We start from the raw sequence: 25039 nt of genomic DNA, 5'->3' as shown, positions 1-25039 counted from the left end.
TATTCAATTGACTGATTTCCTTATATGAACTGTAACTCAGTAAAATTGATGCATGTTGCGTTTATGTTTTTGTTCAGTATGAAAAGGATTTAATAGAGATTTTTTGTCACTGGCCTACACACAATTCCCATTATGTCAAAGTGGAATTATGTTGTAGGACATTTTTTTTTTATTAATTAAAAATGAAAAGCTGAAATGTTTTGAGTCAATAAGTATTCAATCCCTTTGTTATAGGGAAAGGGGGATACCTAGTCAGTTGTACAACTGAATGCATTCAACTGAAATGTGTCTTCTGCATTTAACCCAACCCCTCTGTATTTAATTTTTATGGCAAGGCTATATAAGTTCAGTAGTAAAAATGTGCTTAACAAGTCATAATGCGGTGCATGGACTCACTCAGTGTGCAATAATAGTGTTTAACATGATTTTTGAATAACTACCTCATCACAGTACCCCACACATACAATTATCTGTAAGGTCCCTCAGTCGAGCAGTGAATTTCAAACACAGATTCAACCACAAAGACCAGGGAGGTTTTCCAATACCTCGCAAAGAAGGGCACCTATTGGTAGATGGGTAAAGTAGACATTGAATATCTCTTTGAGCATGTATATACATATAAACTGAGTGTATATACACTCTTTGTATATGATACACAGTGTACAAAACATTAGGAATACATTCATAATATTGAGTTGCACCCCCTTTTGCCCTCAGAACAGCCTCAATTCGTCAGGGTGTGGACTCTACAAGGTGTTGAAAGTGCTCCACAGGGATGCTGGCCCATGTTGACTCCAATGCTTCCCACATTTGTGTCAAGTTGGCTGGATGTCCTTTGGGTGGTGAACCATTCTTGATACACACAGGAAACTGTTGAGCGTGTAAAACCCAGCAGCGTTGCGGTTCTTGACACACTCAAACCGATGCGCTGAAAAGATTTGGCATGGGCCCTCAGATCCTCCGAAAATTCTACAGCTGCACCATTGAGAGTTTCTTGACTGGTTGCATCACCACTTGGTATGGCAACTGCCTGTCATCCGACCGTAAGGCGCTACAGAGGGTAGTGCATACGGTCCATTATATCACTCGGGCCGAGCTCCCTGACATACAGGACCTCTATACCAGGCGGTGTCAGAGAAAGGCCCTAAAAATTGTAAAAGACTCCAGCCACCCAAGTCATAGACTGTTGCCACCGCATGGCAAGCGGTACTGGAGCACCAAGTCTGGGACCAAAAGGCTCCTGAACAGCTTCTAACCCCAAGCCATAAGACAGCTGAATAGTTAATCAAATGGCTACCTGGACTATTTGCATTGACCCCCTTTTTTATGCACTGACTCTCTTGCACACTCACTGGACTCTACCCACACACTCACACATACTACACTGACACGCTCACACACACACACACACACACACACACACACACACACACACACACACACACACACACACACACACACACACACACACACACACACACACACACACACACACACACACACACACACACACACACACACACACAAACAAACACTCCAACACACACACACACACACACACACACACACACACATAAACACACACACACACTACATATGCTCACACACACAAAACACACACACATGCATATTGTTGCCACACACACACTCTCTCTCACACACACACACACATACACACACACACACACACACACACACACACACACACTCTTCACATATGCTGCTGCTACTCTGTTTATTAGCTATCCTGATTGCCTAGACACTTTTACCCCTACCTACATGTACTTATTACCTCAATTACCTCAACTACCTCGTACCCCTGCACATTTACTAGGTACCGGTACTCCTTGTCCATAGATAGTCTCGTTATTGTAATTGTATTGTGTTACTATTTCCTTTTTATATTTTGTTAATTGTTCTTACTTTTTAACTCTGCATTGTTGGGAAAGGGCTCCTAAGTAAACATTTCACGGTAAAGTCTACACATTTTGTATTCTGCCCATGTGACAATTTGTTTTGAACATTTTATTTTATTTGGTACGGACCATGCACGTTAGGTGCAGCTCCCATTTTGGGAGCGCCCATAATGGAGTTGAGAGGCGGCTAAGTGGATTGGAACCTACCCCCGTCGTTAAACCCAGCCACGAGATCATAAATCTCAAGAAGCTTTGAGGGAGTGATTGTGTCCCCATATCTTCAAGGTGTTAACTGCGCTTGTATAAATAAACTACCTGTTATTTTAGGCTCCATTACGTATCAGTCTCCCTCACGAGGTTGCTATTTAGGTCTGAACGGTCACCATTTATTTTACAACTATATAACTGCAAAGGAACAAAAATAGAACTAACAGAACACATTCGTAGTAATTAACACGGAATACAGGCCTATATTTGATCAAATAGGTATTTCACAGATGGACCGTTTCATGTCCTTAATTCGATAAAGTCAATCAACAACCGGAATGTTATCAAAATATGAGAATATTCTAAAACCTGCTGAGTAGGCCTATAGCCAATGATTAGCACTAGCAGTTTGTCAGATTTTAAAAAGCAAAGAGAATTGTGATATATACATAGACAGCAGATTCCCTCTTTAATTTGTGTTGATATGCAAATGTAAGAACTGCAATCTCTTATATTACATATCCAGGATTATTATTATTAACATAACTATTGTTGTCATTAGTTGTTCTTTCTGATATTGTTTTTTATTGTTGTTATTTTTTTGTCATGCCAATTCGGTTGGACGTCTAAACTTATATGAGGATGCTTGTATTATTTTGCCATATTGACTAATATTGAAATGTATTGCCTTCCTTTTGCAGAGCCTGGCGGCCGGGGTTATGGATTTTAACCTTCTGACAGACAGTGAAGCCCGTAGCCCAGCGCTATCGCTTTCGGACTCTGGGACCCCTCAACATGATCAGGGATGCAAAGGCCAAGACAACAGCGGTCAGTTTCCACGTTTACCATGCAAATGCTTGGTCTACAGGAGTGTATGACTGACTAAATGTCCTCAGACTGACATTTTGGATGAAGAATAGGCATATATGTTAATGCATGCGGGTCTAAACCAATCGAATAATTTGATAATAATAATAGGAATTATAATGGCCTAATGGGCTATAATAATAATTATTATTATAATATCAGGACGAATTTCTAAAATTGTTTATGTAGCTTGCAATAGGCTAGCTATTAGGGTATTCATTGTCGCCTTTAATGTGCGTAATTGTGTGGATATCAATTCAACCATAATATGAATTGGCTTGCTAATATTTTGTAGACCTATAGCGCATATTCCTATTATTCACATTAGATAATTGTTCTTTTCCTTCATGAACTCAAGTTGCAAGTTTATTCTTCTCGCTTGGCTTTTACAAAGCAAGTGTTATTAACTGCAGCGACTATAGACTTTAATGGAAGCTACTGTAAACATCTGGCATGGACCCCTTGCGCTTTGGCGGAGCTTTTTGGCATTTTGTCATGTGCGTGTCTTTGCACGCTGATGTGCTGTAGGTCTATTAATAACTCTCAATTGAAACCTAGAAAATAATCTAAAACACACCTGTGCGTAATGAACTGAATATAGCCTAATGTCATAGGCCTAGACATACAATAATATCCCGAGGAACTACGATTGCTCAGGCTTGAAAGCTAAATATCTGCCTCTGTATTTCAACCGTCTGCATGACAATTTATAACAAATTAGGCCTTTGACAGAGAGAAAAGGCTAATATTTGTGATACCCGTGCGGTCTAATAGATGAAATCTCTGTGGATCCAGCGTCTGCAACAGACTCCATTAGTGTGACTAATGTAAACTTACTCCGAAATGGACGGCCCTGAGTGAGTGCAGGGATTTAGGAGAACCCGCATATACTGTATGTGAACCACGGATTAGGCACTATAACCATCAAGATAACGAGGTGTGTGGGAGCCAAATATCAAGAGGCAATATGTCCAATGTAGCTTACTTGTATTGTTCACTGACAATGGAATATTCATTCTAGAAAAGTTTTTAGATATAGAAAAATAAACCATCAGTTCATTCATTGTTCTTTCTTGTGATATTGGCATAGTTAAAGTCAAACAATTAGTTTGTTTTTCAATGTCCATTTAAGGTTAGGGTTCTCATAATATGTATCCAGAAGGATATACACGCTTATTTATGATATATGGGATGTAGCTCAGTTGGTAGAGCATGGCATTTGCAACGCCAGGGTTGTGGGTTCGATTCCAGTATAAAAAAAAATAAATGTATGCACTCACTAACTGTAAGTCGCTCTGGATAAGAGCGTCTGCTAAATGACTAAAATGTAAATGTATTTGTTCAGTGTAGGCCTATATATTTTGTAATAAACTGGATCCCCATGATGATGGACACCTGGGCCTCACCTCTGAAATATTACAGTGCCTTCAGAAAGTATTCAAACCCCTTGACATAATAATTTTTTGGTGAACGTTTTTTGTTGTTGTTGTGTTACAGTCTGAATTGAAAATTGATTACATTTAGATTTTGTGTCACTGATCTAAACACAATACCCCATAATGTCCAAGTGGAATTATGTTTTTAGAAATGTTTACAAATTAATAAAATATCAAAAGCTTAAATGTCTTGAGTCAATAAGTATTCAACCCCTTTGTTATGGCAAGCCTAAATATGTTCAGGAGTAAAAATGTGCTTAACAAGTCACATAAGTTGTATGGACTCTTTGTGCAATAGTGTTTAACATGATTTTTGAATGACTACCTCATCTCTGTACTCGACACATTCAATTACTCCACAATACTAACCTAATTGACAGAGTGAAAAGAATGAAGCCTGTACAGAATAAAACATTTCTAAACATCCATCCTGTTTGCAACAAGGCACTAAAGTAATACTGCAAAAAAAATTGACAAAGCAATTCACTTTTTTTGTCCTGAATACAAAGTGTTATGTTTGGGGCAAATCCAACACAACACATCACTGAGTACCACTCTCCATTTTCAAGAATAGTGGTGGCTGCATTATGTTATGGGTATGCTTTTCATCGGCAAGGACTAGGGAGTTTTTTAGGATAAAAATAAATGGAATAGAGCTAAGAACAGGCAAAGTCCTAGAGGAAAACCTGGTTCAGTCTGCTTTCCAACAGACACTGGTAGACAAATTCACCTTTCAGCAGGACAATAACCTAAAACACAAGGCCAAATATACACTGGAGTTGCTTACCAAGATAACATTGAATGTTCCTGAGTGGCCTAGTTACAGTTTTGACTTAAATCAGCTTGAAAATCTATGTCAAGACTTGAAAATGGCTAGCAATGATCAACAACCAATTTGACAGAGCTTGAAGAATTTTGAAAAGTAATAATGAGCAAATGTTGCACAATCCAGGTGCGGAAAGCTCTTAGAAGCTTACGCAGAAAGACTCAAAGCTGTAATCTCTGCCAAAGGTGATGCTAACATGTATTGACTCAGGGGGTTGATTACTTATCTAATCAAGATATATTAGGGTTACATTTTTCATTCATTTTTTCCAAATGTTAGAATTGTTCTTCCATTTTGACATTACAGAGTATTTTGTATAGATCGTTGACCAAAAAATGACAATGAAATCCATTTTAATCCCACTTTGTAACACAACAAAATGTGGAAACAGTCAAGGGGTGTTAGTCGCTCTGGATAAGAGCGTCTGCTAAATGACGTAAATGTAAAAATGTAAATGGGTGTGAATACTTTCTGAAGGCACTGTAATATTTCAGAGGTGAGGCCCAGGTGTCCACCATCATGGGGATCCAGTTTATTACAAAAAAATATAGGCCTACACTGAACAAATAACCATGTTATATCCTTCTGGATACTTATTATGAGAACCCTAACCTGTGTATCCACTAAATGCAGAAATGTAATACATACTGACGATTTTAATTAAATTAGTTCTTATTAAATGACAAATGGCACACTCAATTGGCATCTGAAGTTTCAAAATGAGTGAAACTTCTATAAATGACAAACACTAACTGTATAGGTGTAAATGTACAGTATAGATCCAGAGGCTTGGTTACAGTAGGCATATTTTATTCAGACCAGTTTTGATTATGTAGCTGGGAATTTATCATTTCTTTCACAAAATTATAGTTTATTTATTTTTATTTATTTCACCTTTATTTAACCAGGTAAGCCAGTTGAGAACAAGTTCTCATTTACAACTGCGACCTGGCAAAGCAAATTCTCAAGGACACTCCTAGTGATTAGAATATGCCTCAGATTGCTGGGGCCTTAGTGCATAATGCAAAGCCAAGAGAGGCTATAGCCTATAATATACGTGTGTGTGTGTGTGTGTGTGTACAGTGGGGAAAAAAAGTACCAATTGCCACCAATTGTGCAAGTTCTCCCACTTAAAAAGATGAGAGAGGCCTGCAATTTTCATCATAGGTACACGTCAACTATGACAGACAAAATGAGAAAAAAAAATCCAGAAAATCACATTGTAGGATCTTTAATGAATTTATTTGCAAATTATGGTGGAAAATAAGTATTTGGTCAATAACAAAAGTTTCTCAATACTTTGTTATATACCCTTTGTTGGCAATGACACAGGTCAAACGTTTTCTGTAAGTCTTCACAAGGTTTTCACACACTGTTGCTGGTAAAAAATCAAAATCTCACGATACATGGCCCCATTCATTCTTTCCTTTACACGGATCAGTCGTCCTGGTCCCTTTGCAGAAAAACAGCCCCAAAGCATGATGTTTCCACCCCCATGCTTCACAGTAGGTATGGTGTTCTTTGGATGCAACTCAGCAGGAATTTCTTTCCTTCTTAATGCATTTGAGCCAATCAGTTGTGTTGTGACAAGGTGGGGGTGGGGGTGGGGGGGGGGGGTAGCTACTGTCCATCATTACTTTAAGACAGGAAGGTCAGTCAATACAGAACATTTCTTCAAGTGCAGTCGCAAAAACCATCAAGCGCTATGAAGAAACTGCCTCTCATGAGGACCACCACAGGAATGGAAGACCCAGAGTTACCTCTGCTGCAAAGGATAAGTTCATTAGAGTTACCAGCCTCAGAAATTGCAGCCCAAATAAATGCTTCACAGAGTTCCAGTCACAGACACATCTCAACATCAACTGTTCAGAGGGGACTGTGTGAATCATGTGTCCTTTGGTCTGGAGTCCAAATTAGAGATTTTTGGTTCCAACCGCTGTGTCTTTGTGAGACGCGGTGTGGGTGAACGGATGATCTCCGCATGTGTAGTTCCCACCGTAAAGCATGGAGGAGGAGGTGTTATGGTGTGGGGGTGCTTTGCTGGTGACACTGTCTGTGATTTACTTAGAATTCAAGGCACACTTAACCAGCATGGCTACCACAGCATTCTGCAGCGATACGCCATCCCACCTTGAATGAGTAGGTGTGTCCAAACTTTTGACTGGTACTGTATATATGCCTTCTACTATACATTTGTACACCACCATCAATATTAACCCATGTGCTATAGGTGTGTAAAGTGTAGCCAAATCATTTTTATAAACTGGGTGGTTCGAGCCCTGAATGATTATTGGTTGACAGCCGTGGTATATCAGACCGTATACCATCACGGGTGTGACAAAACATGTATTTTTACTGCTCTAATTATTTTGGTAACCAGTTTTTAATAGCAATAAGGCACCTCTGGGTTTATGGTATATGGTCAATATTGTGATGAGTGTGATGGAAGGAGTCAGGCGCAGGAGGGTAATCACCAAATACAGAGTTTATTCCTTCGTTACACAAAGTAAGCTGGAATAGCGACAAACGAAACAGGCACAGGGGAAATATCTACCCTGGCAACAAAATGTTACGAGTAGCTCCACCGAGCTACACTACTCTCACATACAAACAATCACCCACAAGGACAGGGGGGCAGAGGGAACACTTATACACGGACTAATGAGGAGATTAGAACCAGGTGTGTGTGATTGACAAGACAAGACAAATGTGATGATGATAATTGGGGCGGCAGTGGTTAGTAAGCCGGTGACGATGAACGCCGAAGCCTGCCCGAACAAGGAGGGGAGGCAGCCTCGGTGGAAGTCGTGACAAATATACCACGGCTAAGGGCTGTATCCAGGCACTCTGTGTTGTGTCGTGAATAAGAACAGTCCTTAGCCGTGGTATATTGGCCATATACCACACCCCTTCGGGCCTTATTGCTTAAGTATACCCTCGGCAATGTATTACACATGAAAAACTAAACAGCTATTCAGATTCATTGTATTTGCATTATGTCAGTGAGTAAAGTTACAATGTTCAAAGATGTATTCTATTTGGAGATCAAGTACAACGCAATCAGAAAAAAGCTCAATAAATTGACTTGATTTACTTCCATCAGTGAGATTCCTTTATTGTAGGTTTTTGAGGTCTGCCCTCTCTCCTGGATTGTGCCATGGGATGAAAAAGGGGTTTTGGCCTAAGTGATGGCTAAACCAGTGTCAGTTTACTGGTAGATATCAGCAAAAGCCTGGTCCTATTGGTTTTGCCAGTGGCACTGTAGAGTCTTTTAAACCCTGCTGATTATTTCTTACTGCTCCCAGAGAGATAAACCCTTGCCAAACAGTCCGAAACCTTCCCAGTCACAAAAGCCTTATCCCTGGGATTAGGTAGCCAACTAATTTCACTCTTTCTGTGGGGTCCTCAAATTGCGGAACTCAGATAAAGAGAGAAAGGATCTTGGCCAGACAAAACAAGTCTGTTTGGTTCTGGTGTAAGTGCCAGATGGCTTTCAGGGCCAATTTTAATTATTGATCTGTTTTTGACAACTCTGAGAAGAGGATACATACAGTCAATGAATCTTGAAATATTCCAAACAGAACTGCACAAATCTAATACAGTTGGTGTAAACTGTAAACAATTTGCCATATTATTTGAAAATATGTAAATACATAAATTTTCAAATAGCATGTCCATTATATTAATTAATTGAAAATAAAATAGGTCACCTGGTAACATGACATTTTAAATTAGTCACAGACTATTGCCAATATGCTTTGGAAAGTGTGATAACTTTTCAATGGGAAGACACTTCACTCTGTAGAGATGATTGCTGCTCTTGTGCAAAATACTTGATATTGGATGGGAATGGAAATATGCAATTTTTCTAAAACATGTTTGAGCAAGTCTGGAAGTATTGTAAAGAAATATAGATAGTTATGATGCTATACAAAAGGAGGATTTGCTATGTTTTGGGCTTTTTGTTCTGATTATAACTACTCATCCCTGTTATTGCCTCCCAGACACAGAGAAGTCCCACCAGAACCAGACAGATGAGTCGAATGCAGAGGATGGCTCTCTGAAGAAGAAGCAGCGCAGGCAGAGAACCCACTTCACCAGCCAGCAGCTCCAGGAGCTGGAGGCCACCTTTCAGAGGAACCGCTACCCTGACATGAGCACACGGGAGGAGATCGCGGTGTGGACCAACCTCACAGAGGCGCGAGTTAGGGTGAGTCCCCACAGAATCACTACTTAGCCAATACTGAGCCAGTGGAATAATCCAAACCCACTTTCCTTATGGTTTAGCTGTTATTCAACAATACATTTGTGGGACTCAAACATATAATTTCAACATAATTCTGAAGGTAAAAAGGCACCTGAAGGTACAAATCTAAAAGATGACAAATGTACCTAACTGAGCAGGGATTTTAAAATGTTGCCATTTGACTTCAACAACCTAAAACTAGGCTTCACATGTCACAAAGGTCAGAAGTGTGTTGATCTGCTCCTGACCCTGAAATGTCCCCTCAAGCCCAGAGGTTTGGTCACCCCCAGTATGGAGCAGGTAGGCTCACATTTTGATGGATGACAATACAATCGTTGCCTGCCTGCCTAGTAATGGATCCAATTCATGTTGGCTAGATTAAAGGTCACATAGCATACAGTCTTGGTTGTTATTTTGAAAGAACAACAGACCACACACGTCCTAATGTCTAGCAGGACCCCACTTGTTCCCTCCTAATCCCACATGGACGCAGATTCCCCCTGCATATACAGAATACTTCTCCTGTCATCTTGATTTATGGCATTTAACACCGAATGCGTTTGTAATAAATGTTTGAATAACAAACCACCTCTATATCCATGCTGGCTACTTCCTTGCCTTCAAATGTGTATGTACAGTACATAGCTGCATATAATGTTCTTAATAAAACTGAAATTGCTATTGCATATGTATATTTACAGTACAGAGAGTCCTGAGTCCAATGAGACTGGATTCTAATAATATCAATACAGCTCAGACTAAATTAAACCAATACAGTATTATAAAATGAAAGGTATAATATGAAATATGTCAGAGCTTGTCTGAATTCTGAAAAATAGATTTTAGGAGAGTCGTAAGCAATGGACGTGGGTACTTAGGTCACAGCGAGTGTCTGATTGTGTCAGTCATTTGACAGTTTTAGGAAAGTGAGGTATGGTTTGCCACAAACCCCCCATCCAACTACCATTTGACATTCAGATTTTTCCATGAACACCTAAACAACATCGCCCCAGAGTCGTGTTAAAAGGCGAGAGAAATCTTCCTCAACAGTGGGGTTTCCCCTACTGTCAATGGGTACCATGGAAAATTCACTGCTATGTACACTGTACCCACACGTTTAATAGTCCAGAGTATTCTATTACTATCACAACAGATGCCTGGGCTGCCGGCTGGCAGACACAGACTGAGGGTTTGGATGAGATACTTTGCCTGGCACAGCAGTATTAGATGAGGAAGAGAGGGAGGGAGATGATTTAGCCACAGAAGTGTTGGTGGCTTTAATTATTTGATTTGATTAGAATAACTCAAATGTGAATAATATTTCTTTGATTAATACAATTAGATTTTTAACTGTACATGACAGTCCATTTATATTATTTTTGTATTGGATTCCTATAATAGAGGTATTTTGCTTCTCAATGAGGAGTTTTGAAGTCTTTATGAGATAAAGAGAAAATTCCACCACAAAATGAACGCTCAGGGAGAAATTCATATTTCCCCAATTGGGAACTGAATTAAGTACCTTCATTTTAGATTTGCCATTAAAACTTTAATCCGTTTTATACCCTCCAAAAATAGGACCTTAAAATGACAAAATGTGAAGACCGCTCCAGCTTGACATTTCTTTCACTGGGAGCGCATAATTCAAATAAGTGAATAATTTGTTTTAATAAACCATGGCTAATATGACTGTTTGATTATACACTTCAACTTAGTTTTCTGGATTATTCTTTATTTTAAAAAGTCTGCAGCTACTGTATACAGAATCTTGCTTAAACTATTTGAAAGGAATCATAGTCTCAGTCATTGCATACCAAAATGTTATTGTGTTTCAGAACTATTTTTACCACCTCAGACTATGTTGAAAAGAAAATACCATATTTATTTTCCTTTTTTCCCTTTTCTGTCCTTCTCCCTCAGGTATGGTTTAAGAACCGCCGTGCCAAATGGAGGAAGAGGGAGAGGAACCAGCAAGCTGAGCTGTGTAAAAACGGCTTCGGTGCCCAGTTCAATGGACTCATGCAGCCCTACGATGACATGTACTCTGGCTACTCATACAACAACTGGGCCACCAAGAGTCTGGCCAGTAGCCCACTGTCAGCCAAGAGCTTCCCCTTCTTCAACTCCATGAATGTAAGCCCCTTGTCCTCCCAGCCCATGTTCTCCTCCCCCAGCTCTATCCCCTCCATGAACATGGCCTCCTCTATGGTGCCCTCGGCGGTGGCCGGGGTGCCGGGCTCGGGACTCAACAACCTGGGCAACCTGGGCAACCTCAACAGCTCCACGCTGAACTCAGTTGCGGTCACCGCCGCCACCTGCCCCTACGCCACCACCGCAAGTCCTTACATGTACAGAGACACCTGCAACTCCAGCCTGGCCAGCCTCCGACTGAAGGCCAAGCAGCACGCCAACTTCGCCTACCCAGCCGTGCAAAACACAGTGTCCAACCTAAGCCCTTGCCAGTATGCAGTGGACCGGCCGGTATGAAGACATGTACCCACTCCAACCCAGCCTGCCCTGTACCCCCCAACCCCCCAACCTCTCAGACCCACTGCCCCCCTCTCACTCTCCTCCTTCCGGTCCCTGCTATGCTCCATCAGTGAATCAGAGTTAACTGCACACATCACCATCACCATGGACTGGTTAACAAGATGCTGTTTGTCTAACTGATGCTACACAACAGGAATAAGCTTCAACAGTTAGAAAAAAATCCCCTGATGGACCACCACGCTTCAAAGAACTCTCTCAAATACGCTGAGACTTTGTTGCTGAACCGACCAACTGTTAAAAAGGATTTCTAAGTTTAATCCAATATCATTTTTTGGTACTGCATGACTAGAGTGAATTTAAAATGAAGAAAACCTGGATGCTTCAACTGCACTGGTGGTCAACATCTTGGCCAAACATGAAATCATTGTGACGCTTGCCATCATCACGGGAAAAGGACCTGTGGTTGCAATATGGGATAGAGGATGTATATAATGACTTTTTTGTTTTGTATGTGACAAAACTATCTATGAAACGTAGTACTTTGGAGATGAGAAAAGCATGTTCTTCAAGAGCAGACCCTAGATTGATGTACTATGAGTACCTCCTTTAGGAATTGTAATCTTTGTTATGAATTCCACTCCCCTCAGAAGGTCAGGTGTCAAAGGTCAGATCAGAAAGGAGAGAGGAGCTAGCACAATGTAGTCTCAGACAGAATAAATCATATCCAATATCAGAACCTTTTTAAAGAAAAGCCTAAAAAAGCCATTGAATATATAGATTTGTGTGGTGTTATAAAAAGAGAGTCCATGACTGTAAAAATGTATGTAAGAGTGCAGTTGTTATAAAACAAGCCTTTTTTCTGGTGTAGCCTGCTTTGTCTCATTAACATAATAAAAATGATCTGTTTTTATGAACAACACATGGGCTAAAAGTGAGTACCATTGAAAGAAAGTCAGCGGTTTTCCTTACAGGTACTGCATGTCTTCATCTATGTTCTATCACAGGAGGTTGGTGGCACCTTAATTGGGGAGAACGGGCTCATGGGGATGGCTGGAGCAGAATATGTGTAATGGTATCAAATACATCTAACACATGGTTTCCATTTGTTTGATGCCATTCCATTCGCTCCGTTCCAGCCATTATTATGAGCTGTCCTCCCCTCAGCAGCCTTCACTGTGTTCTATGACATTAGACTGAGTGACAAACAGGTCCTACACACGATGTTCCCCTTGAACAAGCGTCAACGCCATGGAAACGCTGTCTCACATCCCTGGCAACGTTATGCAACAGGGGACGTGGGGAGTGGAGAGAGATGAAGAGATATAGATGTTCCTGCTGCCTGGTCAATGATATGTTTGACCTAAACGTAACAGGAGGAATGATTGGGGCCGTGCTTTAGATCTCTGAGGCCGGTGCCAACATTATGTAAGCCTTCAGGAAGAGTCCCTACGGACTCACAACCAAGGGGACTGTCGGCTGAGCCTGGGACGCCCAGCTTGTGGCAGAGCAGCCTTTTACAACAATTACATTTTCACATTTTAGTTGTTCCTTTCTGCATAGGCCTACTATTTTCTAGTTTATATCTAGAATGTTAGACATCAGTCTCTCAAAGGTGCAGGCATGAAGCAATGGAGTTATCAAATCTTAGAACTACAAGGCAGACAACAAAACAATTATTTTAACATTGCAACTATATGCGTAGGTCTTTATTAATGGCTACTTTCTCAACAACACAACTCTGTGTGTATAAATACAGTGGGGAAAAAAAGTATTTAGTCAGCCACCAATTGTGCAAGTTCTCCCACTTAAAAAGATGAGAGAGGCCTGTAATTTTCATCATAGGTACACGTCAACTATGACAGACAAAATGAGAAAAAAAATTCCAGAAAGGATTTTTAATGAATTTATTTGCAAATTATGGTGGAAAATAAGTATTTGGTCAATAACAAAAGTTTCTCAATACTTTGTTATATACCCTTTGTTGGCAATGACACAGGTCAAACGTTTTCTGTAAGTCTTCACAAGGTTTTCACACACTGTTGCTGGTATTTTGGCCCATTCCTCCATGCAGATCTCCTCTAGAGCAGTGATGTTTTGGGGCTGACGCTGGGCAACACAGACTTTCAACTCCCTCCAAAGATTTTCTATGGGGTTGAGATCTGGAGACTGGCTAGGCCACTCCAGGACCTTGAAATGCTTCTTACGAAGCCACTCCTTCGTTTCCCGGACGGTGTGTTTGGGATCATTGTCATGCTGAAAGACCCAGCCACGTTTCATCTTCAATGCCCTTGCTGATGGAAGGAGGTTTTCACTCAAAATCTCACGATACATGGCCCCATTCATTCTTTCCTTTACACGGATCAGTCGTCCTGGTCCCTTTGCAGAAAAACAGCCCCAAAGCATGATGTTTCCACCCCCATGCTTCACAGTAGGTATGGTGTTATTTGGATGCAACTCAGCATTCTTTGTCCTCCAAACACGACGAGTTGAGTTTTTACCAAAAAGTTCTATTTTGGTTTCATCTGACCATATGACATTCTCCCAATCCTCTTCTGGATCATCCAAATGCACTCTAGCAAACTTCAGATGGGCCTGGACATGTACTGGCTTAAGCAGGGGGACACGTCTGGCACTGCAGGATTTGAGTCCCTGGCGGCGTAGTGTGTTACTGATGGTAGGCTTTGTTACTTTGGTCCCAGCTCTCTGCAGGTCATTCACTAGGTCCCCCCGTGTGGTTTTGGGATTTTTGCTCACCGTTCTTGTGATCATTTTGACCCCACGGGGTGAGATCTTGCGTGGAGCCCCAGATCGAGGGAGATTATCAGTGGTCTTGTATGTCTTCCATTTCCTAATAATTGCTCCCACAGTTGATTTCTTCAAACCAAGCTGCTTACCTTTTGCAGATTCAGTCTTCCCAGCCTGGTGCAGGTCTACAATTTTGTTTCTGGTGTCCTTTGACAGCTCTTTGGTCTTGGCCATAGTGGAGTTTGGAGTGTGACTGTTTGAGGTTGTGGACAGGTGTCTTTTATACTGATAACAAGTTCAAACAGGTGCCATTAATACAGGTAACGAGTGGAGGACAGAGGAGCCTCTTAAAGAAGAAGTTACAGGTCTGTGAGAGCCAGAAATCTTGCTTGTTTGTAAGTGACCAAATACTTATTTTCCACCATAATTTGCAAATAAATTCATTAAAAATCCTACAATGTGATTTTCTGGAGAAAAAAAATCTCAATTTGTCTGTCATAGTTGACGTGTACCTATGATGAAAATTACAGGCCTCTCTCATCTTTTTAAGTGGGAGAACTTGCACAATTGGTGGCTGACTAAATACTTTTTTCCCCCACTGTATGTCTCTTCTCCCAGCAGCCCAAAGATCCTGTCCATGGGACTACAGCTGTCTGTGGAGCGAGGAGGAGCAGTCACAGTATTTGGTCTCCCCCCCACACAACACATAGAATCAATATTCCACTGGAGGGCAAACGACCCACCATTCCCATTTGTTCGTACTGCCCAGCACAAGGAGAACACATTCACAATGGTCCAAAGCCATTGTCTGCAAAAATCCATACAACTTAAAGTAATAACGATTACCTTTGAGAATACAGAGGGAATGAATAGAATAACTGTTTTGTACTCTGACAGTATCCTATATGGTTCAGTAAAAATATTTCAAGGGCCCACATATCATGAAGACATTTAGTTCAAGCATGCATTTCAGCATCAAGAAGTCCAGCAACATCATCAGGTTATAATTTATCTGTCACTTCAACTTCCTTGGGACCAATATTACTTGAATTACAGTCAACAACAGTTTAGGATTAAGACAGCAATCCACATCTCCTTTTACCCACTATACATATCCAGGAGTGCCTCTCTGTGGTAGTGGCAAGAATACTAAAGATTATGAACAAATATTTGCATTTATTACTGATGAAGAATCAATCATCACATTTTATGACGCTGATAAGCTCTCCGGGTAGCCTACGGACGTCAATGTGTTGAACATTTTGTTTGATCTAAGTCAAAAATCGATAAGGAACATATGCAACAGTATTGCTAGAGAGATTTTATCATGAAATAGAGAGGTGTGTTGTTATTGAAATATCTGTAATTAGAGAACAATAATGAAAATGTGTTATTAAAAAGCCAGCTATTATATCTCATATACTCTGAATGGTGTAGAATGTAATATCAGTATCCATTCCGGGTACCCTGTGTCAACTAATTTCTTAATTGCATACTCCATTGGGGAACTATGGTTTAATTACATATCATTATTCCACCATTGTCTATGATATGGTGATTAAAGTAATGGGCAAGAGTGACTTAATTCAGGGTCGGTCCTGGGGCCCCCCTGGGTGCACGTTTTGGTTTTTGCCCTAGGACTACACAGCTGAATTCAAATAATCAAAGCTTGATGATGAGTTGGTTATTTGAATCAGCTGTGTAGTGCTAGGGCAAAAACCAATACGTGCACCAAGGGGGGGCCCCAGGACCGACTTTGGGAAACCCTGACTTAATTAAAAATGTAATTTGGATTTGAGCAGAAAGTGCCATTATGGAAATTAGAGTTAATAATACAAACAGAATGGGGAAGGAATCTCAGCTTTTTTTTAAATAGTTTGTTCCCAAAGAGGATTAAAGAAATTAAAGTCTGCTGAGATAGCTTTTCAAACTTATTAACAATACAAATTAATCAAGATGGGAGGAAAGCTCCCAGTGATGTTTATTTTTATTAAAACAACAACAACTCAATACAATACAAAGACAATACGAATGGTTGCTCCCATCAGTGGGTTCTCTGGTCAGTGGGTGCACTTGCCCCCAACCCACCCCGAGATGCCTGCAGGGCAAAGCCCCCGCCCCCCGGCCCAAAGGCATTTTCCAAGGACGGGAAGGACCAAGCCTCACCCGACACCCGGGCGGGCATGGAAGCGAGAGCACCAATAACGACCAGGACCAGCACACACACCTCTCACAGCATAAAACCAAAATAGAAAACATAAATAACTAAACACAAAACATACAATAATCACATCCCCACCCTCACCCCTGATTGGAGGACCTCAAACATATATACTGTGTATGTATTTATTCCCACACTCATTAATTTCAACCTTCTGACAGCCACAGTTCAACCCATCTTTCCCAGTAAATAATAATTCTACAATTTCCTCTTGCAATACATCCTTCCATTCTACCGTGGTGTCTCACTAGGGACTTGAACCTCCCCATCTGCAACATTTCTACTGAAATTGCCCCAGAAATAAACATTTTACCCAAGAGCACAATTATATTTCCAATTGACTGACTGTGGTCCTTCAAATCCCCAACAATACAGTTTGCAGGTCCAACCGCACCCTGATATTATGACATAACAACCATTCTGGGACCTGACTCCAAAAACAAGCCACCGATGGCAGTACCAAAAGAGATGCTCTATTGATTCTGTTTCCTCGTGGCAGAGTCTGCACAGGGCTGACTGTTCAATGCCCCATATACTGAGCATTTTTTAGTAGTGAGAATTTGATACAATAGCTTAAATTGAAAAGAACGGATTGATGCGTCAATTGTTATTTTATATATCAGTTCATAAACCCAGTGCCATGGTATTAGGACATTGAAAATCTGTTCCCAACTATCTTGAATTTTATACAGCATAGTTATCAACCCTCTTGACCATAAATGAAACTGATACATTTTACGATTTACACTGAGTATACCAAACTTTAGGAACACTTTCCTAATATTGAGTTGTATGCTCCTTTTTGCCCTCAGAACAGCCTCCGTTTGTTGGGGCATGGACTCTACAAGGTGTCGAAAGTGTTCCACAGGGATGCTGGCCCATGTTGACTCCAATGCTTCCCACAGTTGTGTCAAGTTGTCTGGATGTCCTTTGGGTAAAGGATGATTCTTGATACACACGGGAAACTGTTGAGCGTGAAAAACCCAGCAGCATTGCAGTTCTTGACACACTCAAACGGTGCGTTTGGCACCTACTACCATATCCCGTTCAAAGGCACTTCAATGTTTTGTCTTGCCCATTCAACCTCTGAATGGCACACATACACGATCCATGTCTCAATTGTCTCAAGGCTTATAAATCCTTCTTTAACCTGTCTCCTCCCTTTCATCTAGAGTGATTGAAGTGGACTTAACAAGTAACATCAATAAGGGATCATAGCTTTCACCTGGATTCACCAGGTCAGTCTACACTACATTACCAAAAGTATGTGGACACCTGCTCGTCGAACATCTCATTCCAAAATCATGGACATTAATATGGAATATGGTCCCCCCTTTGCTGCTATAACAGCCTCCACTAGATGTTGGAAGGCTTTCCACTAGATGTTGGAACATTGCTGCGGGGACTTGCTTCCATTCAGCCACAAGACCATTAGTGAGGTCGGCACTGATGTTGGGCGATTAGGCCTAGCCCGCAGTCGGCGTTCCAATTCATCCCAAAGGTGTTCGATGGGGTTGAGGTCAGGGCTCTGTGCAGGCCAGTCAAGTTCTTCCACACCGATGTTGATAAACCATTTCTGTATGGACTTCGCTTTGTGCACGGGGGCATTGTCATGCTGAAACAGGAAAGGGCCTTCCCCAAACTGTTGCCACAAAGTTGGAAGCACAGAATCGTCTACAACGTAATTGTATGCTGTAGCATTAAGATTTCCCTTCACTGGAACTAAGGGGCCTAGCCCGAACCATGAAAAACATCCCCAGACCATTATTACTCCTCCACCAAACTTTACAATTGGCACTATGCATTGGGGCAGGTAGCGTTCTTCTGGCATCCGCCAAACCCATGTTCGTCCATCAGACTGCCAGATGGTGAAGCGTGATTCATCACTCCAGAGAATGCGTTTCCACTTCTCCAGAGTCCAATGGCGGTGAGCTTTACACCACTCCAGCCGATGCTTGGCATTGCACATGTTGATCTTAGGCTTGTGTGCGGCTGCTCGGCCATGGAAACCCATTTCATGACACTCCCGACTAACAGTTGTTGTGCTGACGTTGCTTCCAGAGGCAGTTTGGAACTTGATACTGAGTGTTGCAACCGAGGACAGACGGTTTTTACGTGTTACGCACTTCAGCACTCGGCGGTCCCGTTCTGTGAGCATTTGTGGCCTACCACTTCACGGCTGAGCTGTTGTTGCTCCTAGACGTTTCCACTTCACAATAACAGCACTTACAGTTGACCGGGGCAGCTCTAGCAGGGCAAAAATCTTACGAACTGACTTGTTGGAAAGGTGGCATCCTATGACGGTGCCACGTTGAAAGTCACTGAGCTCTTCAGTAAGGCCATTCTGCTTCAATGTTTTCCCTATGGAGATTGCATGGCTGTGTGCTCGATTTTATACACCTGTTAGCAAAGGGTGTGGCTGAAATAGCCAAACCCACTAATTTGAAGGGGTGTCCACATACCTTTGTATATATAGTGTATGTCATGGAAAGATTTTATTTAATTTTTTCGTTCTTTTTTATTGTTTTATTTTATTATTTTAGCCCCTTTATCTCCCCAATTTCGTGACATCCAATTGCGATCCAATTACGATCTTGTCTCATCGCTGCAACTCCCCAACGGGCTCGGGAGAGGTGAAGGTCGAACCATGCGTCCTCTGAAACATGACCCACCAAACCACGCTCCTTAACACCTGCCCATTTAACCCGGAAGCCAGCCGGACCAATGTGTCAGAGGAAACACCGTACAACTGGCGACATGAGTCAGCGTGCATGTGCTCGGCCACAAGGAGTCGCTTGAGCGAGACGGGATAAGGACATCGTGGCCGGCCAAACCCTCCCCTAACCTGGACGACGCTGGGCCAAATATGCGCCGCCTCATGGGTCTCCCGGTCGTCGCCGGCTGCGACACAGCCTGGGATCGAACCCGGGTCTGTAGTGACGCCTCTAGCAGTGCCTTAGACCGCTGTGCCACTCGAGAGGCCGAGCAGGTGTTCTTAATGTTTTGTATTCTCAGTATATTGGTCACTTTAAGAAAATATGATTGTTAATTGGTGGAAGACAAACTAATTCATTCCTTTCTCTTTCAAGTAATTGCCTCTTCCATTTTTTTGGCAGAGCTGCAATGAGTTGGTTATAATTTTGTATTGAGCATACATCTCCATACACCTTGATTAATTGCTTGTGTGACATAATTTTTACATCGTTGTTTACAATGTCATTCATAAACATGATACCTTCCTTTTACATTATCTTGAAAAAAATTGGTTTATCCACTATCAGTACATTGGAGTTTAGCCACATAATTTGCTGTAATATACAGTTGAAGTCGGAAGTTTACATACACCTTAGCCAAATACATTTCAACTCAGTTTTTCACAATTCCTGACATTTAATCCTAGTAAAAATTCCCTGTCTTAGGTCAGTTAGGATCACCACTTTATTTTAAGAATGTGAAATGTCAGAATAATAGTAGAGAGAATGATTTATTTCAGCTTTTATTTCTTTCATCGCATTCCCAGTGGGTCAGAAGTGTACATACACATTTAGTATTTGGAAGCATTGCCTTTTAATTGTTTAACTTGGGTGTAACGTTTCGGGTAGCCTTCCACAAGCTTCCCACAATAAGTTGGGTGAATTTTGGCTCATTCCTCCTGACAGAGCTGGTGTAAGTGAGTCATGTTTGTAGGCCTCCTTGCTCGCACACGCTTTTTCAGTTCTGCCCACAAATTTCCTATAGGATTGAGGTCAGGGCTTTGTGATGGCCACTCCAATACCTTTACTTTGTTGTCCTTAAGCCATTTTGCCACAACTTTGTAAGTATGCTTGGGGTCACTGTCCATTTGGAAGACCCATTTGCGACCAAGCTTTAACTTCCTGACTGATGTCTTGAGATGTTGCTTCAATATATCCACATAATTTTCCTTCCTCATGATGCCATCTATTTTGTGAAGTGCACCAGTCCCTCCTGCAGCAAAGCACCCCCACAGCATGATGCTGCCACCCCTGTGCTTCACGGTTGGGATGGTGTTCTTCAGCTTGCAAGCAGCCCCCTTTTTCCTCCAAACATAACGATGGTCATTATGGCCAAACAGTTCTATTTTTGTTTCATCAGACCAGAGGACATTTCTCCAAAAAGTACGATCTTTGTCCCCATGTACAGTTGCAAACCGTAGTCTGTATTTTTTTATGGCGGTTTTGGAGCAGTGGCTTCTTCCTTGATGAGCGGCCTTTCAGGTTATGTCGATATAGGACTTGTTTTACTGTTGATATAGATACTTTTGTACCTGTTTCCTCCAGCATCTTCACAAGGTCCTTTGCTGTTGTTCTGGGATTGATTTGCACTTTTCGCACCAAAGTACGTTCATCTCTAGGAGACAGAACGCGTCTCCTTCCTGAGCGGTATGACGGCTGCGTGGTCCCATGGTGTTTATACTTGCGTACTATTGTTTGTACAGATGAACGTGGCACCTTCAGGCGTTTGGAAATTGCTCCCAAGGATGAACCACACTTGTGGAGGTCTACAATTTATTTTCTGACGTCTTGGCTGATTTCTTTTGATTTTCCCATGATGTCAAACAAAGAGGCACTGAGTTTGAAGGTAGGCCTTGAAATACATCCACAGGTACACCTCCAATTGACTCAAATGATGTCAATTAGCCTATCAGAAGCTTCTAAAGCCATGACATCATTTTCTGGAATTTTCCAAGCTGTTTAAAGGCACAGTCAACTTAGTGTATGTAAACTTCTGACCCACTGGAATTGTGATACAGTGAATTATAAGTGAAATAATCTGTCTGTAAACAATTGTTGGAAAAATTACTTGAACCATGTCGTCCAAAAAGTTATACTTTTGAATCATCTGTCCATAGAACGTTCTTCTAAGATTCTTGATGATCATCCAGGTGCTTTTTGGCAAACTTGAGTTAACTTTTTGGACGAGATGGGTCCCATTATGCCTGGCGAAAACCAAACACTGCATTCCACAGTAAGAACATCATACCAAAGGTCAAGCATGGTGGTGGTGGTGTGATGGTTTGGGGATGCTTTGCTACCTCAGGACCTGGACGACTTGCCTTAATAGAAGGAACCATAAATTCTGCTCTGTATCAGAGAATTCTATAAGAGAATGTCAGACCATCCGTCTGTGAGCTGAAGCTGAAGCGCAGCTGGGTCATGCAGCAAGACAATGATCCAAAACACACAATCAAGTCTACATGAAAATTGCTAAAAAGCAACAAATTGGAAGTTTTGGAATGGCCTAGTCAAAGTCGAGACCTAATCCCAATTGAGATGTTGTGGCAGGACTTGAAACGAGGAGTTCATGCTTGAAAACCCACACGTCACTGAGTTAAAGCAGTTCTGCATGGAAGAGTGGGCCAAAATTCCTCCACAGCGTCGTGAGAGACTGATCAGCAACTACAGGAAGCATTTGGTTGGAGTCATTGCAGCTAAAGGTGGCACAACCAGTTATTGAGTGTAAGGGGGCAATTACTTTTTCACACAGGGGAATTGGGTGTTGCATAACTTTGTTTATGAAATAAATATGTAATTGTTGTGTTATTTGTTCACTTATGTTGCCTTTATCTAATATTAGGTTTTGGTTGAAGATCTGATAACATTCAGTATCACAAATATGCAAAAGTAGAGAAAATTAGAAAGGGGGCAAATACTTTTTCATAGCACTGTACATACACATACATATACACATACATATACATACATATCCTTTAAAAATATATATTTCCCTTTATTACTTCCCAACCCCACCACCCCTCCCCTAATTGGAGTAAACTAGTGAACAACAATGCTTAGGCCTCTACTTCCAGCTTATACATTCTATATACATTTTATGGACAGTCAATTTTACAATAATTCTATTTTGTTTGTTTTTACTCCTGAACTTCCTCTACCCTCAACCTCTCCGATCATTTTCATGATGTCCATCCGGTTTGCTTCTATATGCCATATCTTTCTAACTGTGTTCTTTCACAAAAGCTCTCAACCTATAACCTATATACTTATTATGGACACAGTATGCTTTACATGAGTTATCTTGTTGTTATTAGTTGTTGTTAGTTGTTATTAGTCCCACCCTTCAGCTCCATTCAACACCTCCCATCTATCGCTTAACATCATCCATATTGGATTTCTATTTGCCATATATTTTTCAACTGTACTATGATGTTTCACAAAAGTTCTGAACCCTTCTATTCTCATTGTTTCTACAGGTTGTAAATTGAAAATAAACATTTTTGCTAAAAGTGTTATTATATTATTGATCGATTGACTATGACTTTTCAGATCACCCAGTAGTGCTATCTGCAGAGTTAGCTCCAGGTGAATATTGCAATCCTTCAGCCATTCCTGGACCTGTGACCAAAAACAAGCTACAAATGGACAGTACCAAAACAAATGATCTAATGATTCTGTCTCTTCGCAGCAAAATATGCAGAGCTGGGAAGATTGTATCCCCCAAATAAATAACATTCTATTTGTAGCAAGAATTTTGAATAATAATTTAAATTGAAAAATTCTAAGTTGAGAATCCAGCATCGTTTTGCGTATCAGTTCATAAACACTATGCCATGGAATCGGTACGTCAGAAATCTCTTCCCAACTATTTTGCAATCTATATGGGACGGCTGTCAATCCTTTGGTCCTTAAATGAAAATGGTGTACTTTTTTATTTATCACAATTTTCTTTAACCAATTATGGTCTTTAATGCAGGGCCGACAGACAAGTTCCTTACCTTTTCCCCTTCCACTTTCCTCTTCCCTTTTTGGGTAGAGCAGACATTTCCATACATTTTTTTAGCTGCATGTGCGACATAACTCCACCAGTCCTACCTATGATATCATTTACGAAGATTATACCTTTTTAAAACATTTTTTCCAAAAATAATGTTTTTTTATCAATTACTATATTTGAGTTTAACCACAATATTTGTTGCATTATTTGTTCTGTCGTTTCTGGAGGATTAAATTGAAATTGCAACCAACTTTCTATGGCTTGTTTTAGAAATAGTGATATTTGGGAGATTCTTTTCTTTTCAAATAACTGAAAGTGAGAGGTTGTAATCTGAATAAAGGGAAAAAGGCCATTCTTGAACATGGGGTGAGACAATCTTACTAATTTGCTAGAGAACCAGTTCGGATTTAAGTATAACTTTTGTATGACTGAAGCTTTTAGTGATAGGTCTAATGCTTTAATATTTAATCATTTCTGTGCTCCGAATTCATATTCACTATATAAATAGGCCGTTTAATTTTGTCTGGCTTGCCATTCCAAATAAAATGGAATATTTTTTCTCATATAATTTAAAAAACTGTTTGTTAGGTGTAGGCAAGACCGTAAGCAAATAGGTAAACTGGGATAATACTAAAGAGTTAATCAGGGTGATTTTTCCACAAATAGACAGGTATTTACCTTTCCATGGTAGCAAGATCTTTCTATTTTTCTAACTTTCTATTAACATTTATTGGAGTGTGATCATTTATTTCATTTGGGATATGTATTCCGAGTATATCCAGATCACCATCAGACCATTTTATTGGTAAACTACATGGTCATGTAAAAATTGTATTTTTTAGTGATCCAATACGTAATATAGTACATTTATCATAATTTGGTTGTAATCCAGAGAGGTTAGAAAATGTATCTAGATCCTCTATGAGGCTGTGGAGGGATTCAAGTTGTGGATTTAAAAGAAAACATGAATCATCAGCATACAATGACACCTTTGTTTTTAAGCCCTGGATTTCTAATCCCTTGATATTATTGTTGGATCTGATTTTAATAGCTAACATTTCGATGGCCATAATAAATATGCCGATAGTGGACAACCTTGTTTTACTCCTCTTGACAGTTTAAAACTTTCGGAGAAATATATATGATTTACTATTTTACACCTAGGGTTACTATACATGATTTTAACCCATTTTATATGACATTCTCCAAAATTGAGATGCTACAGGCATTTATAAATAAACTCCAGTCATACTTTATCAAATGTATTTTCAAAGTCTGCTATGAATAGCAGACCTGGTTTCCCAGATCTTTCATAGTATTATATTGTTTCCAGTA

The 25039-nt window shown here is 40.6% G+C and overlaps 1 protein-coding gene across 1 annotated transcript; it reads left to right on the top strand.

The window, feature by feature from the left end:
- Positions 1-2842: 2842 nt before the first annotated feature.
- LOC311110945 (pituitary homeobox 3) lies at positions 2843-11985 on the top strand (the record flags this gene model as incomplete). Its single annotated transcript, XM_084153592.1, has 3 exons — positions 2843-2951; positions 9257-9462; positions 11419-11985. The coding sequence occupies 3 exons, from the start codon at positions 2843-2845 to the stop codon at positions 11983-11985; spliced, it is 882 nt and encodes a 293-aa protein (XP_084009718.1).
- Positions 11986-25039: the final 13054 nt, after the last annotated feature.

This window comes from Coregonus lavaretus, assembly GCF_964263955.1.
Source record: "Coregonus lavaretus genome assembly, chromosome: 36".
In the NCBI taxonomy this organism is placed as follows: Eukaryota; Metazoa; Chordata; class Actinopteri; order Salmoniformes; family Salmonidae; genus Coregonus; species Coregonus lavaretus.
This window is presented reverse-complemented; position numbering and strand designations above follow the sequence as displayed.